The sequence below is a fragment of the Octodon degus genome, unplaced genomic scaffold (assembly GCF_000260255.1).
Source record: "Octodon degus isolate 3935 unplaced genomic scaffold, OctDeg1.0 scaffold00010, whole genome shotgun sequence".
NCBI classification, from domain to species: domain Eukaryota; kingdom Metazoa; phylum Chordata; class Mammalia; order Rodentia; family Octodontidae; genus Octodon; species Octodon degus.
The window spans coordinates 25,949,768-25,970,084 of NW_004524586.1; the positions used below are offsets into that span (position 1 = coordinate 25,949,768).

The following is a 20,317-nucleotide window of genomic DNA, read 5'->3' on the forward strand; positions in this document are numbered from 1 at the left end:
ATCCCCTGTAGCCTGCCAAGGAAACACTTATTTCCTGTATCCTGTGTTCCTCCAATGAGGAGGTGGCGATTGTCCTCCTCAGTCCCATAACTGCTCCCATTCTATTCCTTTCCTTCCTCTGGTGAGCTCCATGGCTTCCATCACTGGGGTTTTCCACTGACCTCCTCAGAGTGACTGTCTTATGGTCTGCTGGTCATTGCCACCCTTCTTACTTTCATTTTGGGATGCGATAGCTTACTGCTTGTATCAACTAGAGTAGGAAACAGCCGAAATTGGATCAGCACAGTTCTGAGCACAGCTGAGGGGATTTATGCAGACACAAGCCCCTAGGGGACTTGTCACCTGAATGGTATAATGGGGAAATGAAGAAGGAAGGATCAGTTCTATTTCCTCAGAAGAGCTCCAGTCTTTGCCTTCACCTTGGATTCATCTCCTGGCTTCCAGCACAGACTCATCCGCCTTCCTCTTCAGACCTGTTGGCTTCCTGATAGGGTCTCACGTGGGGTGCTACAGAGAGCTCAAGGCCTTCATCTGGATCTTTCGCATCTCCATCAGGCAGACAGCCCTTTTGCACTGTTCCACATCTGACTCAGGGAGGCCATTGTTAACCAATCATTCATATATATTTATATATTGTGCATTAAATCTATTATTCTAGTATGCGCTGACTGATAAACTGGATTACTTTTATTCCATCCCAACTCCTGCTATCTTCTCATGAGGGAAACATCCACATCTTTGTGGATAGCCTTTCTGGTCCTCTGAACTGTTTCTAGTAACTACAGCAAGAAACCTAACAGAAACTCATCTGTGTGTGCAAATACTTAAATGTTGTACAGTCACTAAATTCTTAAATAACATATGTCCTGCTCTTCTTCCTTGATAAATATAGCTTTAGATCATGACAAAATAGAAACATAGGTAAAAATATGTGATATTTGTACTAAAATATCAAAGGGGACTGATGAACTATTGCTGAATATGTCTGCATGCTATTTTGATGGGCTGGATAGGTAATAAGTCATACATAATTCATAAATTATATTTATTTTATGAAAGTTAATTCTTACCTTTTCTTAGATAAATTACTAATTATGTTGTTATAATCAAGACTTTCTCATAATTTGTGTTCTATTGAGAGTAATGACAAATTAGATAACCTTTTTAAACTTAAGTTTTATTAATTTAATTTTTTAAAAAAAATTTATTTATTTATTTATTTATTTTGTGTGTGTGTGGCCAGCTCAGCCCACCAGGGGGCGGGACTGGCTGGCATGTGGTGCTGGGGGATTGAACCGCAGTCCCTGTGTTTTGCTTAGTTTAGCTTGTTCTAAGTAGGTGCTTTAGACCACTGAGCCATCTCACCAGCCCCTTATTAATTTAATTTTAAAGACAGAAAAAATATAAACAATAAAACAATTTCAAAATAGGCTAGTAGGACTGTAACAATAGTTAATATATTACATAGTTATCTTCATATTAGTTATTCAGAGTACAAAGTATAGGCATGCAATGTTGTCTGAACAATGTTACCTCAAACCTTCCTTTTCAATGAACTCAGAGAAACTAGTTGTATAGCTATTTTAAGTAATATATATATATTTTTTTTTCTTTTACCTTCTTCCTTTCTCTATTTTCCAATTATAGTTTCTAATCTCTTCTGAACAGTTTGTATCTTATTTACTCATTCAGTTTCTCACACTAGGGAAACAGTATGATGTTTATAAATATCAGTATGATTTATTTCACTTACGGGTATGCTCTCAAATTGCATCCCTTTACCTATAAAAGTTTATCCTTCTTTATGGCTAATATTTGTATTAAAAAACACATCTTTTAAATCCATTCCTAGAGTGTTTGGGTTGTTTCTAAGATATAGCTCTTAAATATTGTGCTGCTATAAATACGGGTGCACGTATATTGCTGTGATGTGATGTTTTCAATTATTCTGGGAAAATACCCAGGAGGAAGAGCTTGGTTGAATAGGACCTCTAATCCTAAATTTTTGAGGAATCTCCATATTGATTTCCACAGTGGTTGAACCAGTCGGCACTCCCACCAACAGTGGATAAGGGCTCCTTTTTCCCCTGCAGCCCTTCTATGGTTTACTATTGATTGATTTCTTGATGGTAGCCATTCTTTCTGAAGTGAGATGAAATCTCAGTGTTGTTTTAATTTAAAGTTCTTGAATGACAAAGGATGTTGAACATTTTTTCATATATTTATTTGCCACTTGTATTTCTTCATCCAAGAAGTATGAATATATCTCAGATGCTAATTTTTTTTATTGAGTCTTTGGATTTTTTTTTCAATTCTTTGTCTTAGAGACAACTGGCTATAAATTTTTCCCACTCTGTGGGATGTCTTTCCACTCTATTGGTAATTTTGTTTGCTGGGCAAAAGCTTTTTAATAAGGTGAGGTCCCACTTATTGATTCTTTGTAGTATTTCCCACGTGTTCTGGGATTTGTTCATAAAGTCTTTGCCTACACTTATGTCTTCAAGGTTTTTGCCTATTTTCTCAGTATGCCATAAATTTAGTGTTTCTGTTTTAATATTAAGATCTTTGATACACTTTGACTAGTGTATGGTGATAGACATGGGTCTACTTTTAGTCTTCAGCATGAGGAATGCCAGTTTTCCCAGCACTGTTTTTCATGTATTTAGTTCAGGGTCTACAGGGTCTCACTACACAGATCAGACTCATAGTGATCCTCCTGTTTTCAACCTCTCAAGTGCTGGGATTACAGGCATGCACCACCAGAGCCAGTCTCAGTGTGTCCTGGGGGCGGGGACTGCAGTGCACACCAGGGATCAAACCTGGTCCCTGCATCTAACTAAGCAGGCACTTTAATCTGCTGAGCTATCTGGCCAGCCCCTCTTATTAAAGAGACAATCTTTCAGTGACCCTGTTTGGCATTTTTGTCAAAGATAACATGGCTTAGTATGTTTGGAGTTGCATCTGCATCTTGTATTCTGTTCTACTAACCATCAGATCTGTTTTTTTGCCAATTTTATTACAGTAGCTTTGTAGTATAATTTCAGGTCAGGGATTGTGATGCTCCCTGACTTGCCTTTGCTGCCCAGAATTGCTTTTGCTGTTCTAGGTGTGTTCTGGTTCCAAATGAATTTTATGAATGTTTTCTCTAGTTCTGTGAGGTATGCTTATTGTATGTTGATTGGGATTACATTAAATCTGTATAACAGTTATGAGAGTAGGGCCATCTTTGCTCTGTTGGTTCTTCCTATCCATGAGCAAGGTATATCTTTCCATTATTGATATCCTCTTCAGTCTCCTAATTTGCAATGTGTAGATATTTTACTTCTTTCATTAGAATTTATTCCTAGGTATTTCATTTTTTGGATCCTATTATAAAGGGTGTGATTTCCCTGATTTATCTCTGCATTAGTTGCTTGTGTACAGGAATTCTACTGATTTTTGAGTGTTGACTTCGTATCCTGCTATGCTACTAAATTTGCTTGTTAATTCTAGAAGTCTTTTGGTGGAGTTTTTTGGATCTTCTATTTAAGAGTATCATAATAATGATAATACAAACAATAATTTAACTTTCTTTCCTAGCCTTATTCCTTTTCTTTCTTTCTCTTGTCTAATTGTTGTTTCCAGAACTATACTCAATAGATATGGTGATAATGGAGAGTCTTGTCTTGTTTCTGATTTTAAAGGGAAAGCTTTCAGTTTTTGACCATTTAGTATACTAGCTGTTGTTTTGTCATAGATTTTTTTAAAAATCAGATTGAAGTAAAGACCATCTGTTCCAGTTTCCTGTAGGGCTATCTTGATTGGGTGTTGGACTTTGTCAAAAGCTTTTTCTGCACCTGTTGAGATGATCATGTGATTTTTGTCTTTGGTTTTGTTAATATAGTGTATTACATGTATTGATTTGCATAGATTGAACCATCCCTGGCATCCCTAAAATGAATCCTCCTTGATCATGGTATATAACCTTCTTGATTTTCTATATTTTGTTTGATAATATTTTTGTTTGTTTGTTTTTTCTTTTTTCTTTTTTTTTTTTTTTTGGCGGAACAGGGGATTGAACTCAGGCCCTTGCGCTTGCCAGAGAAGCACTTATTCCACTGAGCCATCTCCCCAGCCCCTGATAATATTTTTTTGAGGATTTTTACATTTATATTTGTTAGGGAGATTGGCCTATAGTTTTCGTTTTTGGTCCACTTCTTCTCTGATTTTTGGAATCAGAGTAATACCTGCTTCCAGGAATGAGTTAGGAAGTATCACTTCTCTTTCAGTTTCCTTAGCAAGATTTAAAATTAGTAACATTAGTTCTGCTTTAAATTTCTTATAGAATTCAACAATGAATCCATCAGTTCCTGGGTTTTTCTATGTTGGTAAATTATTACATTTTAATTTCATTGACTGACATTGGGTTATTTAGAATTTTTATATCTTCTTGATTTAGTTTTGGCAGTTTGTGTCCAGGAATGTGTCCACTTCTGTGTTTTCCACCTGATTAGAATATAAGTTCTCATAGAAGGTTTTGATGATCTAGGATTCCTGGGGAATCTGTTGTGATTTCTCTTTTCATTCCTAATTGCTTGAATTTGTTTTATTCCCTCTTTTTGATGATGTTAGATAATAGTTTATCAAATTTATTTATTCTTTCAAGGAACAAACTTTTCAGTTCATTTATTCTTTGTATTATTTTCTTAGTCTCAATTACATTAATTTCTGCTTCTATCTTCATAATTATCTCCATCATATGAGTTTTGGGTTTGATTTGTTCTTTTTCTAGAAGTTTGAGGTTCAACATTAGGTTTTTTTATTTGAGCTCATTCTGTTTTCCTGCTGTGAGAGTTCATTGCTATAAATGTCCCTCATAAGACTATTTTCATTGTGTTGCATAAGTTCTTCTATGTTGTATTGTCATTATCATTTAATTGTGTATATTGTTTAATTTCATCTTTAATTTTCTCTGTGACTCATTGGTTGCTCAGAAGGATGTTGCTTAATTCCCATGTGTTTATGTAGTTTTGTGGGCTCTTTTTGACTTCCAGTTTCATTGTGCTATGGTCAGATAGTATAAATGGAATGATTCCAATTACTCTACATTCACTTGAACATGTTTTGTGTGCTAGTATGTGGTCTATTTTGGAGAATATCTCATGTACCAGATCCATTTAATCACAGGCTTGGTTTAACTCTGATATCTCTTTATTGATTTTTTTTTTTTGGTCTAGTTGATTTATTTGTGAGAGTGGAGTATTAAGGTCCCCCACTACAATTGTATTAATGCTTATTTTTTTATGTCTGTTAACATTTGCTTTATGTAGTTTGGTGCACCAGTGTTCCATAGATCGATCGATCGATCGATCGATCGATCTATCTAGATCTGATATTCTATCCTCACCTTCATTCAATCTTTCAATAGAGTTTTTAATCTTTTGGACTTGTTTGTATCTATTTCATTGATTCTATTTCTTTCCTATGTTGGACTTTCATGACTTCCATCATTTTACTGAGTGCCTCTATGTTTTATATGTATTTTAATGGCATTCATTTTGATCACCATTTCCTTCTATGTCTTAGAGATTACTTTTTCCATAGCTTCTTCCATTTTTTTTTTCACTTGTGTTGCTATCATTTTAGAAACTTCCAGTGGTTGCCTTCTGATTTCATTTGTTGCGCTCTGGGTTTGTTCTGGGAGGACTGGAAGTGTGGGGTTGCATTTTGCTTGTGTCTTGTCATTTTGTTTTCTATTTTTTTGCATTGTTTTGTTTTGTGTTGGTATTTATTTCTTACAGTATATAGCTTCATCCCCTAAGGCTGTCTTAGGAAATAGCTATTCTACATGGATATATTCTATATGTAGGTGGTTGTTGGTCTTTGTATTTACTTTTTTTTAAAAAAAAAATTAGTATTTAGTACAGGGTCTTATTATACAGATCAGACTCGTAGAGATCCTCCTGTTTTCAGCCTCCCAAGTGCTGGGATTACAGGTGTGTATCACCATGCCCAGTCTCAATTGTCTCTTGGCTAGCCCCAGGGGCAGGGCTGGCACAGCATGCCAGGGATCAAACCATGGTCCTTGTGTCTGCCTAAGCAGGCACTTTAATTAGCTGAGCTATCTGCCTGGCCCTTTGTGTCTACCTTTCCAATGTGCTGAGGATGAGAAGTTCTTACCTATTTGTCTCAGCACTCAGGCCTTTGGTACTGGATTATAGTGCTGGTAATGATCTCATGTAATCACAGTGTTGTCACAGAAGAGAGAAAATCTCATTATAGTAGATGTGGTGTCTTGGCTAAAGTAGTTGAGTTAATGATAACAATAGTTTCAAGTGCAGACTAGCTACTGACAAACTATGGTAACTATTAACCTGATACTTTTAACTAGAGGAGCAAAGTCTACAGTTGTATAACAGTATCCAGCATATACCAGGAAACCATGTGCAATGATTTCCCTCTTAGTGGAGTGATTACCCTTTTGTGAGGGAGGGATTAAGAGGGATTAGGGCAAGATAGAGAAATGAATGAGGTCCTGTATAGTAGGAGCAAGGCTTGAGGGGCATAGGATGATTACCTGGTTTTAGGAAACTGGAAGAGAGAAGGAAAGAAGAAGGAAACTGAGGACCATTAAAGTGAAGCAGGAAGAGACAGTATTTATTCACATGAGAATATAAAATCAAACAAGATATTTGGCAAAAGAGAGTTAGAAGGCAAGTAGATGAAAACATAAAAGGTAATAAATCTAAGTCATTAAAGAAAAAGAGACCAACAAGGGACTAAAAACAAAAAACAGAAATAGGCATAAAAGAAAAAAGCAAGACCAGATCAAATTAAAAAAAAATCTTTTCAATCCCCGGTACCACAAAATAAATAAATAAGTAAAATAAAACCTTAACCAGACATAAAAAGGAAAACAAACCAAACAACATGGAAAAATAAACAAAGTAAAATTCATCTGGTGTTCACAGTTCTGTGGTAGGTCCAAGTCTGATTCAGAAATATGTTGTGTACTCGAGCCAATTTTGAAGTGGGATTTGTGCTCTGGGTATAGGGTTCATCTTGGCTTTTCGATGTGGGAACTGGGCTAGGCATTCTATTACTGGGGCTCTCCCCCAGCCCTCTGAGATTTTATATATATATATATTTTTTTTTTAAATTTTTTTTTAAAGGAAAGAATGACAGCCCTACCTGCCCCTTTCTAGACTGTGTGCCAAAGCACAGTGCTGGTTCATCTGACTTACCAACTGTTGGTGTGTGTGTCCAAGCCCAGGTCTTGGGGGGTCCCCAACTGGAGGAGTCAGTCTACATGTGCCCTGCCACTGCTGCCAACCCCACAGGTGCTTTTCTGGGTCCCAACCAGGGGTGGTCAGGCTGCATGTGCCCCACCACTCTTATTAATTTTAAAATGTAGAAACTATCTTACTGAGATCAGAGCAACTAGAATTGCCAATTAAATTATTTAATTATTTAATTAATTAATTTTCTGTGGAACCAGGGATTGAACTCAGGCCCCTGCGCTTGCCAGGGAAGCGCTTATTCCACTGAGCCATCTCCCCGGCCCCCTGCCAATTAAATTATTCAAGCAATATTTACATTGAAAATTAATCATGAATTTAATAATTGTGCTTGTAATTCCCCATTTTCTATTGCTATAAAAATGAGGCAGAGTATTTTACAAAGAAAACAGGTTTATTTAGCTCAGAGTATCAGTGGTTCAGGTGGCTCCCATGAGCTCTGATGACAAACCCCTAGACTACATCATGACATGACAGATAGCATGGAGAGATGCAAGAGAAAGATCCCACGCAAAAGGGAAGTAGGGGTAATCCTGCTCCCAACTGGGGATTGAAGCCAGGGTTTTTGCAGTGATATACAGTACCAGTCCCCCATTATTTAGTTTTTATTTTGAGACAGGGTCTCAATAAATTGCTAAATTACCCAGGCTGTGCTTAAAACTTGTGATCCTCCTGCCTCAGCCTTCCAGAGTCTGGGTTTATGGCAATGTGTCACCATGTGTGGTTCAACCTTTCTCCTTTTATAACAACTCATTCTGGCCAAAGAAAACAGGATTTTTAAATTTTTTTTCTTTTCTCTAGTTTTCTTTGGCCAGTTTGTTTTTTTTACAACACCCCTAATTGGAGTTCTATGAAAATTACATTAATACCTTCTTGAGGGCTGGCCCTAAATGACTTACTTGGCTCTCCTCTCTTTTTCTCTCCTCCCCTCTCCTATCTTCTCTTCTCTTCTTTCTTTTTCCTGTGATCAGTGTCTTACTACGCAGTTTGGACTCCTAGTAATCCTCCTATTTTAGCCTCCACAGCTCTGGGATTACAGGTGTGTGCCACCATGCCCCATTCCAAGGCCAGCATGAAGCACCCAGAGTTCTGGGGCTGGCATGGCATACGGTACCAGGGATTGAACTCAGGATCTTGCACTTGCCAGGCAGCTGCTTATGCCACCAAGCTATCTCCCCAGCCCCAAGACCTTACCTTGACATTTCCGATTTTCTTTTCCCCAGTGTGGAGGCTCAAACCCATGGCTTCATGCATGAAAGACAAGCACCCTATCTTTGATCTATATGCCTAGTTAGAGGCTCCCCTTTTTAAAGATTCCTTTCACACTTCCTCAAGGGGGATCAAGCTTCCAGCATGTAGACCCTTAGGGAACATACGCAAACTACAGCAATGTTCAAATGTTCTGATGCAACGAGGCTTTATATGATCAATTATCATGACAGAAAATGATACAAAATATTTTAATTTCATTGCATAAATCACTGTCACTATCTACCACTATATCAAAAGCTTCACTATCTCTTAAAGCAACACCAGGGCCCATGCAATATTTTAAGTACTTTTCCTTCAAATCATTAATACTATGAACTAAGAAGAAAATTGACTATAGCAGCATGTTATCATATTAATTTGTCAAAATGTTCAGATTATGGGGCCAGTGAGAAAGCTCAGCAGACTAAAGTGCCTGCTTAGGCAAGCACAGGGACTGTGGTTTGATCCCCAGCACCACATGCCATGCCAGCCATGCCCCTAGGGTGGGCTGAGCCGGCCACAGTGTCTGGGAATAGTGGCTCACATCTGTAATCCCAGCACTGGGCGGATGAAAACAGGAGGATCACTATGAGTCGGAGCTACATAGTGAGGCCCTGTAAAGACCAAATATATTTTAAAAAATGTTCAGATTATGTCTTGATCATAATGGCCAAAAATAGTTTCTGCAGAAATTAAAGAACATTTTAGGAAAACCATATGTGACTCTTCTTCATAGTCATGCAAATATTTGCTTCTTATATTTTCCTTAAAAATTAAAAATACTGTCCTTTCAAAGGTGAAATAAATTCAAAACTCTGGTTTTCTTTAACAAGCAACAGTTCATAACTGTAGGTAGTGCAAGTACCAAAATAATTTGATTTTCCACTAAAGACCACAATTCACTCATATTTGAGGATCTTCTATTGGTTTTGCTTAGCTCTTCCAGTGCATCTCATTTATCTTGTCTAAATTAAATCAAATTGCCTTAATAAAGCGAGTAACTCCAGGACCATGAATTAGAACACAAAATTGGACACTTGGCACAACTGGGAAATAATATTTCATTATGCAAGAATCTATCACATTAATGCCAAATGGAAAAGATTTGAGGAGTTAATTAATTTGTTCTCTCTCTTGTTAAGCATTTCTGTTGCTCAGCTCCTTCTTGAGTGTTCTGAAGCAGCTTTTGTCTCATGTATTGATGGTGGACCCACCCAGAAACCTGCATGGCATCAAGAAGTGCTCACTTTTTGTTTTGAGGATGCAAAGTGTAGAAAAGCATTCATCACAGCGAGCCGACTGGTGCCGATTGTGAGAGTGATGTGTGGGCTTGTGGTTATGTCGCACCAGCTCTGGGTGTTAAATCCAAACAGGCATGTTGCCCATGTATTAGAATGCTGCAGAGGAACAGAATCAACAGAAAAGCTGTGCCTGATTACACAAGGGATTTATGAGTAGGCTGACAGATCAGAGGCACGAGAGTTCACAATGGCCATCTGTGGGCTGAAAGGTGGGAAAATCCAGAATGGCTGTATGTGTACTGGAGCACTGTAGGATCCAGTGGCTGCTGAGGCCAGGAAGATGGAAGCCGCAGAACAAGAAGGATCAGGGTACAGCACAAGTCCAAGGTTGAAGGCCTAGAAGCTCACTGTACAGTCGCCAGTGTGAGTCTGCAATACAAGGCTGAAGAAACTGAGACTGATACCTACAGGTGATGACAAAGACTGGAGCTCTTCAGAAAGAGGTATGATTCCTCCTTCTTTCAACTTTAAAACACCAATGGGGCTGGGGAGATGACTCAGTGGAATAAGTGCTCTCCTGGCAAGTGTAAGGCCCTGAGTTCAATCCCCGGTTCTGCACAAAAAACCAAAAAACACTCCACCAAGGCTACACACCCATTGGTTTGTGCCACCCACATCTGGGGTGTATCTCCCACACCCAGTTTACTGATTTATATGTCAGTCATTCACAGACACACTCAGAATTGTATCTGCTCCACATTTCTTAACCCACCCAAGTTGCCATATTATGATTAGTGATCATATTAATGACCTTAATGGTTTGTTTGGCCTTTCATAAGTTTGATGTTTGTACACACACGTGTTTTATAGACAGCTCTCTAAACTGCAGAGTCTACAACAATGGTCTCTTCTGAGGTGGCATAATCTCTTCACTTCTAGGGACTTTTGCTTTTTTTCTATGTTACCGACCCCTTCCTATAGTACCACTGTACCAGTCTATATTTTTGGTTAAACAAAAATACTTGTGTTTTTCTACTAAAGTATGAGAGAAATTTATCAGAATGAGCATGAGTAGCTCATGGAAACATTATGAAATTTGGAGAATCTGGCCAGGGACACAGGCAGAAACCAGGGAAAGCTAGGCAGCTGACAACACAGAAGAGATTGTGCCTAAGAGACAGTTGAGTTAACATACTGCCTCTAGACTGCCCTTGTTGTGAGACTCAGGTTCTGTGAGTATCATTAATCATTTATAGAGACTCTTTTCACTTCATGTCACTGTCTGCAGGCTCAAATTCCTTAAAGGTCTGAATGACAGAGATATGTCTTTGCTTTGGATAATGGCATGGAGAGAAAGGGAATGTCTGACACACTTTGGCTTCCTGTTGAGCAGTGGGTGGTGACTTGCCTCTCACTAAAGCACACAAATGAAAATGCCCAAATAGAAAGGAAATAAGGAGTTTGGGAGTAACGAAGAAGCACTGACCACTACCTCACCCTATCCACAGTAGTCTTGCCACTAGAGGCAACCACACCATCTTTGAAATTATCAATTCATATGCCCTGTTGGTTTATGACTTATGATGCTGGTTTCTTCCTCAAGTGTGGATACCCTATGATACAGCTCTTCAGCAATCTGTCCTGCCTATGTTTATTTTCTGGTCCAGCTTGGAGCCCGTGGCTGATTCATCATTTTTGCCCTTCACTAAACTTTAATTATATGCTTGCTGGTGGAACTATAGCTTTGGTAGAAATATGATCACCAATCCAGATCTATACCAGAGTGAGCATCCTCAGAATCTTCCTTCCACTTTAATACTTCATCCATCACCAAAAGTCTGCATCTTCCACTACTGTTTGTTCCCAAATCCAAGCAGCCATCACTTGTTCCCTGAAGTACTGCCATCATTCTGATTGGTTTCTGTTTGTACTGTTTTCTTTCTACTCTCTTTAGGGCAATTAGACACTCTTATAAACACAAGTTATTCAAATAGAAGTGCAGGTCCTTAAGAAGTACATGCATAACCCACCACACCCTACATATCCGCCATATGCCATACCCTTTCCCTCCCCTTCAATCTACTCTATTCTTATTGCTTTTCCTCAGTGTGCAGATAGCATCTAATGCCTTCCATCACATTGATTCTTCTGCCCAGCTAATGTTTACCCACTTTTTCAACTTAGCGGAAATACTCTTTTATAGAGAGGTTTTCCTTGATCCCTGAAAGTAATTTTCTTGGGGATGTCCTCTCATAGCACCTGTACCTTCCTTCACGGTGCCAGTCAAGATGTGTCTAATTGCTTAATGATTGACACCATCATGGAAGCTCCATGAGGGGCAGAAGCAATTTTATCTATTTATGCTTACAGACCCAGCATGACAGAGATATTTGTGAATGACTGAGAGGAAGAATCCTAAAACAGAGCACTAGTGGGAAAAACCTTTTTTCCCTCCCACAGCCTTCTTTAGACTAAAGTCATTTTCTTCAGCTCCTGAATTCATCAGGTTTACAACAGACTGCACATAAGAATCTGTTACCTTGCTAGTATGAAATTAGGATTCAGATACTGATTTTTATAAAAGGAAAGAATAAAATCCAACACAGAAATACAAATAGAAAATACTCCCCCGAGTGGCTACACTTCTTCACTGTAAGCTGCACTCAGTGTGCAGCTATTTAGACTTATTTACATGATTCTAATCCTCTTATTTCCTAATCAAGATCATTCCAATAGCTTTGCATTTAGAATTCCAACTGCATTATACATTCTCAAAACCATTTCTTTGTCAACATTATATTGGTACAATTATATTTGCCTAGGGATTAAAGAACTTTTCATTCTTCTTCTATCCTAACATAGTTTATCTCCACCCAAGTTGGATTTTAAAGTTTTATGTGCCAGTTCCCTCACAGCTAAAAGAAATCATCTGTATGTCTGTATGTTGTCTACTACAGTCTTCTCTGATTGGTTATTACTTCACTATTTAGAAGACGTATAGGGCCGGGGAGATGGCTCGGTAGAATAAGCACTTGCCTAGCAAGCACAAGGGCCTGAGTTCAAGCCTTGGTTCTGCAAAAAAACAAAAACAAAAACAAAAACAAAAACAAACCAAAACAAAAAACCCCCAAGCAAACAAAGAGGTATGCATGGTTTGTGGGTTTGGGGTTTTTTAAAACATATTTTTTTCCCTTTCTTTTACTGCTCATCTCTGAAAAATTTCATCCTTTATTAATAATGCAAGAATTAGGTTGATAGGACAGATGAAAACATGTAAAAGCTACAATGAGAAACTTTTCTTTCTCTTAGGAAAAATGTACTTGATATTTAAAAAGGCTATATTGTAGGAGTTGACTACAGGAAAAAGATGATATAAGATTTCAAGTAACTTTAAGCAAATCATGCATTTATTTGTTAAGAAATATTGAACAACTGCAATAAAACATTCTGTGGGAAAGGTAATGTCAAGGCATTTAAGGCTGTACAAAGATTCTTAGTGATAAGTCTCTGGCTCCCTCATTTTCTACTTAAATACGTATGAGCTATGTGTTTCTTGACTCTACAGTACATCATTTGGAATATGTATATTGATTAGGGGGTATTTATAAAGGTGAGGTAGTAGAAAAATTTGAATGAGATTATGTAATGAATGATTCTAGGGGATTAAGTACTTGTGCATTTTGGTCTACACTTCTGTTCACCTCCCAAATTGATCCTAATACTTGTTTTCCTCTCAGCCAATATCTTAAGGGGAAACGGATACTAAAGTCCAGGGGTGGGCCTTAGTCTTCAGGAGTAAATCTATACCTTTTCTAGTGAGTGATTCTGAATCCAGGACTAAGGTCCAGGTGATTGGTTCAAGAATGAGACACTGAGAAGTTTGCTGAGAGTTTCTGAGAAAATTTTTCTCAGAGAATCATCTGAATTCCTGGGTCCTCTTCATCTTCACATTATTGTCCACAAAGATGAGGCTGGGTTCTGGAAGCTGTTTCTGACCAAGAACAAGGTAGCAGACTTATGGCCTGGCTCAGCCATGCTTCACCTCTGCCCTTCCTGGAACGGATCAGTCTGTTAGCCAATGAATACTTTGAGTTTTAGGCACTTTTAAACTTCAGGTTTCTGCTTCTGGAAGCCAAAACAAACATTTTAACCTATGATACCTGTCTCAGTTACTCTTCTCTCATTGCTGGGACAAATACCCAACACTCAAAATGAAGGAAAGGAAAGGTTTATTTAGCTCACAGTTACTGGAGATTTCAGTACATACTTAGCTGGCTCCAGGGCTGGCTGGGACATGGCAAAGGGCAGCAGTTCATGGTGGCGGAACAGCAACAAAGGCAACAGAGAGAGTCTATCTCTGTCTCTCTTATATAACATTCAGGCTCTCTGTCTCAGGCTGGGGTAAGTACACACACCCATAATCTCAGCCTTCAATCACCTATAATCCCAGTGGATCATGAGTTAATCACAAACTCTAGATGTCCCCGTCCCATGACTGCATGAGGCTTTGGGGGGACAGCTAGACACAAACCATAACAATACCCAAACTTCTAGTTCCTTAATGTTATTTTTTTAAAAAAAATCTTTAAAGTCTGGAATATTTTTCTTTTTTTTTAAATTTTTTTTTTAATTCATTGTGTGTGTGTGTGTGTGTGTGTGTGTGTGGCCAGCTCAGCCCACCAGGGGGCGGGGCTGGCTGGCATGTGGTGCTGGGGATTGAACCGCAGTCGCTGTGCTTTTGCTTAGCTTAGCTTGTTCTAAGTAGGTGCTTTAGACCACTGAGCCATCTCACCAGCCCTGGAATATTTTTCTGATTATAAAAATACATGCTCATTATAGAAAACAAAATATTGAAAGACACAAAGATTAAAACCATAATCCCATTTTCTGTAGCTAACTACTACTAATGTTTTAGCCTTTTTGCCTATTTACAAATTTATGGTTATGTTTTACATATACAGCGATACCTTGGCTTACAAACTTGATTCTTTCTACAATTCTGGTTGCAAATTGAGTTGGATGATAATTGAATTAAATTCAATGGTTAGGTTCAATGTTGACCATAAGAGGAAATTTGATTCAGTTTCATCCAGTTCAGTTTACAACCAGTATTGTGGAAAGAACTGAGTTTGTGAGCTGAGGTACCATTGTGTATTTATTCCTCTGTAATAAAACCCAGAGTCTATTAAAAAAATAAAAAAAATTAAACAGATAAATATCTGGGACTATGGATGTATACTGATTATTAACCTGTTATTATGATTTTCTGATCCATGAATTGTTTGGAAAAATAGAAATATAAAGACTCATTGGTTACCTTTTAGTAACTCACTTCTGACTTAACTGTATAGTGGTTAGATAATGTGGTTGTTACAACAACAAAATCCTTAGCTATCTAAAGAGACTTGTTTTAGGATCTACTATGTCCAATTTTTGTAAATGTTTCACATATTTATGGAAGGAAGGTGTATTCTGAAGATTTTGAGGCAAGGTTCTATATATCTCTACCAAAATAAATTTGGTAATTTGTGTTATTCAACTATATTTTTTTAATCCTCTCAGTATTGATCAGCTTTTTGTCATTTGGTATAAAATACCAGAGAAGAGCAATTTAAAAGAAAGTTTCATTTTGGCTCATAGTTGTAGAATTTTCATTACATGGTTGGCTGGTTCCATTGCGAGGCAGATGCTTAGACCACTAAGCTATCTCTGTGGCCCTCCATTGCCATAGTTAAAGCAAACACATCATGGCAGAAGGGTGCGTTGGGCAAAAGCTGCTTGCCTTGTGGCAACCAGGAAACAGAGACAGGGAAAGTGAGAGTAGTTGGGTCTATATAGCCCCAAGGTCAAGTCCCTTTCCTATTTCATCTCCCAACAATGCCTTCAAATTATGATCGATTAATCCATTAATCAATGAATCCAGTTGGAATGCTCATGACTCAATCACTTCCCAAAAAGTGCATTTGCAGGCAACCAAGACTTCAGTACCTGTATTTTGGGAGTCACGTCAAAATCAAACTCATAACACTTTGATCTAAGTATTGGATTCCTACAGCCACTCTAATAAATTATAAGTGGGTGGCTTAAAACTACAGAAATGCATTTATTCTCTTAAAGTTCTGGAAGCTAGAAATCTGAAGTCAGGGTATTGTCACTTTCCCTTTGGAGGTGCTACAGAATTCTAATTTCATCTCTTCCAGGATTGGATCACTATTTCTTGACTTGCCACACATTACTCCAATTTCTGGTTTTGTGGTCACTTCACCTCTTCCTTTTCATCCCTGTCTTGTATAGGTCTCAACTCTCCCTCTGGCTTTCTCTTAGAAGTATACCTGTCATTAGATCTTTGGTCCACTTGGGTAATCCAGGGATCTCAAATTTTCAATTTAATTATAACTGCAAAGATATTTTTCCCCCAAATTTTGACAAATGCCAGGGATTAGGACATGGAACTATCTTTTTTTCCCCCCCAGGGGAGCATACTCAATCAATTTCAGGCCATTAAGAGATATGAAAATGGGGTCAGCCGGATAGCTCAGCGGAATAAAGCCTGCTTAGGCAGAGTGCAGTGGCCAGGGTTTGATCCCCGGTGTGCCCATAGGGCGTGCTGAGATGGTGATTAAGACTGGGTGTGGTGACACGTCCCTGTAATCCAGTGGGGAGGCAAGATATATGAAATCACATCCTCTTATGGTGGTACATCTTTTATTTTTATCAATTTTTTGCTTTATATATTTTGTGGCCATGCTATTTAGCGACACATTTATAATTTTCATATCTTCCCTGTGTATTGGACCCTTTATTACACCATGACCTCTAGACACACCATCTGAGTCTTTAACAAACTATGAGTTGCTTGTCTGAAAAACAAAACTGTCACCAAAAAACTTTTTTGTATCCCTAAACATCCCAAAGCCAGAGAACAGTGAGCTGATTTAAAAAGTCATTGATTAATATGGAACAACACTGTCTAAAATTAAATCATTCCAAGTGGTTAGTAAATACGTTCCATTAAATATATTGGAGAACAAATTGGGAAAATATATGTGAAGCTCAAGAAAATGTGGCTCCTTCAGTATATCAAAGTAACAATTTCTCACTGCACCCTAATTACATACCTTGTAGATTTGCTACCAACTTACATGCAATTGAGAGTTGTTTTAGACAACTACTTTATCATTCTTAGCTAAGATGAGCTCCAACAAATAACTATAACATACTTCTCTTATACTATAATTTCTGGATGCAAATTTATTGAGGAAAAAAATGAAAAGTTTTTTCCTTTTTGATCCTTAAGAGGCATGCACCTTCAATTTCTAGTCAGACTTTTCACACAGTGCAGGAAGTTTTTTTTGTGTGGCAGTACTAGGGATCAAACTCAGGACGCTGTCCCGTGTGAAGGAAGTTTTAGAAAGGACTTCTGGCATTAAAAAAGATCTCTAGCTTCAGCGTACAGACTATAAAGAACTTTCAAAACACTGACGAAGGCTTAAGTGCACTAGCCTAGCCAAGTGGAAACCCCAAATTCTATCCCAAGGGGGTGGGGCTGGTGAGTCGAGTACCTCAACTGCATTAGTGTCATTTCTCCACCCGGTCCTGATTCGGTTTTCATTCTCGATTTTGGGTCATGGGGTTTAGGAATGGGCCTGCGAACAATCCACGGAAGGCCTTCTGACCTATTTATGATCCGACTCCATACCTCTGTCCGCAAGCAAAGGCTGGGACTACAAGGCACGCGAAAGTACAGAGCCCGGAAACCCCTCAAACGTGAGAAAAACGCGACCAACAGCGACAGCCACCCAGATTTGCAGGAAGGCTCTCGAGCGCCTCCCTCTCTCGCTCCTCGTCGTCTTGGTTACCCAGGCGCGCAAGCGCGCACCAAACTTCCTTATCCTTTGAGGCGGGCCTGGGGGCGGGGCCAGTGAGAGTTTTTTCCGGGCTCTGTCGCCCCCACCCTTTGCAGAACGAGTGAACCTCTGTCCAATTGCGTGGGGGTGACTCACAGCTCCCGCCCCTTTTCGCTCCGCTTTCCCCAGGCGCTTCCCCCGCACCACGTGCCCTCCTGGCCGCTCCCCCTGCGCCCTCTCCAACCTGCTGTTGGGAGTTGCCGTAAAATGTCGTGAACAGCGCTGTTGCTTTACGGCTGCCTCTCCCAGGACGCGATCTCAGGAGCGCCCACCTCAGCCGCCGGGTCCTGAGGAGATTCGGCCTGGCGGAGAGCGAGAAGTCCGGCGAGCCGCTGCCCTCCCCGCAGCACCCATCCAGGACCCCGGCGATGTGAGCTCGAGCCAGCTGCGGTGCCCCCTGGCCCGGGGTTGAGACGGGCGGCAGGTGCCTGTGAGGCGGGCGGGTGCCGGGGTCGACAGGATGGAGGAAAGCATGGAAGAGGAGGAGGTGCTCATCTACGAGGCGATGATGGACGACCAGAACCACAACAACTGGGAGGCCGCGGTGGACGGCTTCCGGCAGCCCCCGCCGCCCGCCTCGTCTATCCCCGTCCCGGCTTGCGAGTCTCCGGGCGGGCAGCTGCTGGCGGCGCCCGCGGTCTCCGTGGACAGGAAGGGCCCCAAGGAGGGGCTCCCGATGGGGCCGCCGCCGCCGCCGCCGGACGCCAACGGGGTGATTATGATGTTGAAGGGCTGCGACGCGGCCGCCGCCGGGGCTAAGACGGCCCCCGCCTCCGCCCCCAGCTCGACCGTCAGCATCAACACCTCCACCTCCAAGTTCTGTGAGTCCGGCCTTTCCTCAGCAGCCCCGGCTCTCCTCCCCACCCGGACGCCGAATCCGCCCTTCTCGAGCAGCCCCTTCCTTTGTTCGGCCCGGGTCTGCTCCCCTCCCCCTGGCGTGGCGTCCGCGCGCGGCCCTGGCGCCGAGCATAGCCGGCCGGGCGCTGCAGCGGTGTGCGCCGGCGGCCCCGAGTGCTGCTGCTGCTGCTGCTGCTGCTGCTGCTGCTGCTGCTGCTGCTGCTGCTGCTGCTGCTGCTGCGAGCGCGCTCCGTGCCGCGTCTGGCTCGCGCTCAACCTTAGGAAGCGCCCTATCCTCCTTCCCTCAAAAGTTTCGCCCTCAAAAGTGAAGGGAAGATGCGGCTGCCTGAGTTTCCTCAGGGAAGGGCCTTTTTAGCCTGAGCCGCCAAAAAGAGAAAACTGTGGTGACTCGTGTTCTCACGCTGTTACCCAGTCGTAAGTTGAACAAGTCAGAAATTTGAAAGTTGACCCACTACACCTGTTCTTTTCCTTCTCCGTGCACTTATGCATCCTAGTGGAGACATGTATGAGCGGCTTCCTAGCCGTGGGAGCTGTGATTTCCGCTTGAAAGCTGACGTGTAACATCACTTTTCATAGCCTCTGCTCGTAAGAATAAGCAACTCAGCACGTGTCCAAATCCAGGATTTTGTTGCGTGTTCAGTTTCATTGTACTCTTTAACGGTTGCCGGCAGAAAGAGTTAAGTCCAAAATTTGTTTTTTAATCTACAACTGTCTCAGGGCCTTCAATAGACAGGGGGAAAATACACTTTGGCTCTTTTCCATCCATGGTGGTTAGGGTTTTTTTTCTCGTTATTAACTTTTAAGTTTTGAATGGCATGTTGTAAAGCAACTGGAGATTTCATTTATAGGTACTGATTTTTGTCAAGCTATACCAATAGTTGCCTTCTTAGCTGTACAAAGAAAATAATTTGTTTTGATGTGGATGCATAGTCACAACCTTACACAATTTTTTTTTTTTTTTTATGGGCACAGCACACCACCTTACTTGCCTTCAAGATACTGCTTTACTCAGGCACGGATGTGTATTTGTGGTTGATAGGATTTCTATACATTAGAATACTGTTCATATTTGTCTTGAAGGCTATGTTGTGAAACTAGACCTTGTGCAAAGTGGCAAAGTGACTTATGTAAATTCTGTACAAAGTTTGCATTAGTGTTGAACAAAGTTCATTTGAACAATTAAAAAAGCAGTTAAGAGCACAAATTAGTGAAGCTGAGAACAAAATTTGCCAAACCAAAAGATAATTCTTTGAAGATTAATAAACTAGGTAGACCTCTGATAAGATTGATGAAGAAAAAAAGATACAGTATAAGTAAAATAAGTAGAAAATGGAAAATTAGGAACACAAGGTTTTTTAAAAAGAACACTTAATTACTATGTGTCAATAAATTTGAAAGCTTAGTGTAACTTGTAGAACAATTAGCAACTGTGAAAGTTGGTATTAGAACAAATAGCTTGAAATAATATTTAAGAAACTGAAGTAGTATTTTTGAAAACTTTCCCTTTTGAAAACTGGATCCAGATACTCAGATATCAAACTCAACACTGCTTTTTTACGTGTTATGGAAAATAAGAAAAAGATGTTGAACTTACTTTATGAGATTAGAGATATCTTAATTCTAAAACTAGTTAAAAAAGTATTGTGTTTCACTTATTAGCATGGAAATTAAAAATCTCACACAATACCAGCTCATCAAATAGAATTATGTGTTAAAGGAATCATAATCCATAGTTCGTCATAGGAATGTCAGTGTAGCTCAACATCAGTATTTCTATTAATGT

The 20,317-nt window shown here is 39.9% G+C and overlaps 1 protein-coding gene across 1 annotated transcript in view; it reads left to right on the forward strand.

Moving 5' to 3' along the window:
- The first annotated feature begins 17,246 nt into the window (after positions 1-17,246).
- Cacul1 (CDK2 associated cullin domain 1) overlaps positions 17,247-20,317 on the forward strand; it is a 78,265-nt gene continuing 75,194 nt past the window's right edge. The window contains exon 1 of the mRNA XM_004625637.2: positions 17,247-18,497. Within this exon, the coding sequence (XP_004625694.1) occupies positions 18,137-18,497 (361 nt within the window). The 5' untranslated portion in view covers positions 17,247-18,136. The remainder of the gene's footprint in view (positions 18,498-20,317) is intronic.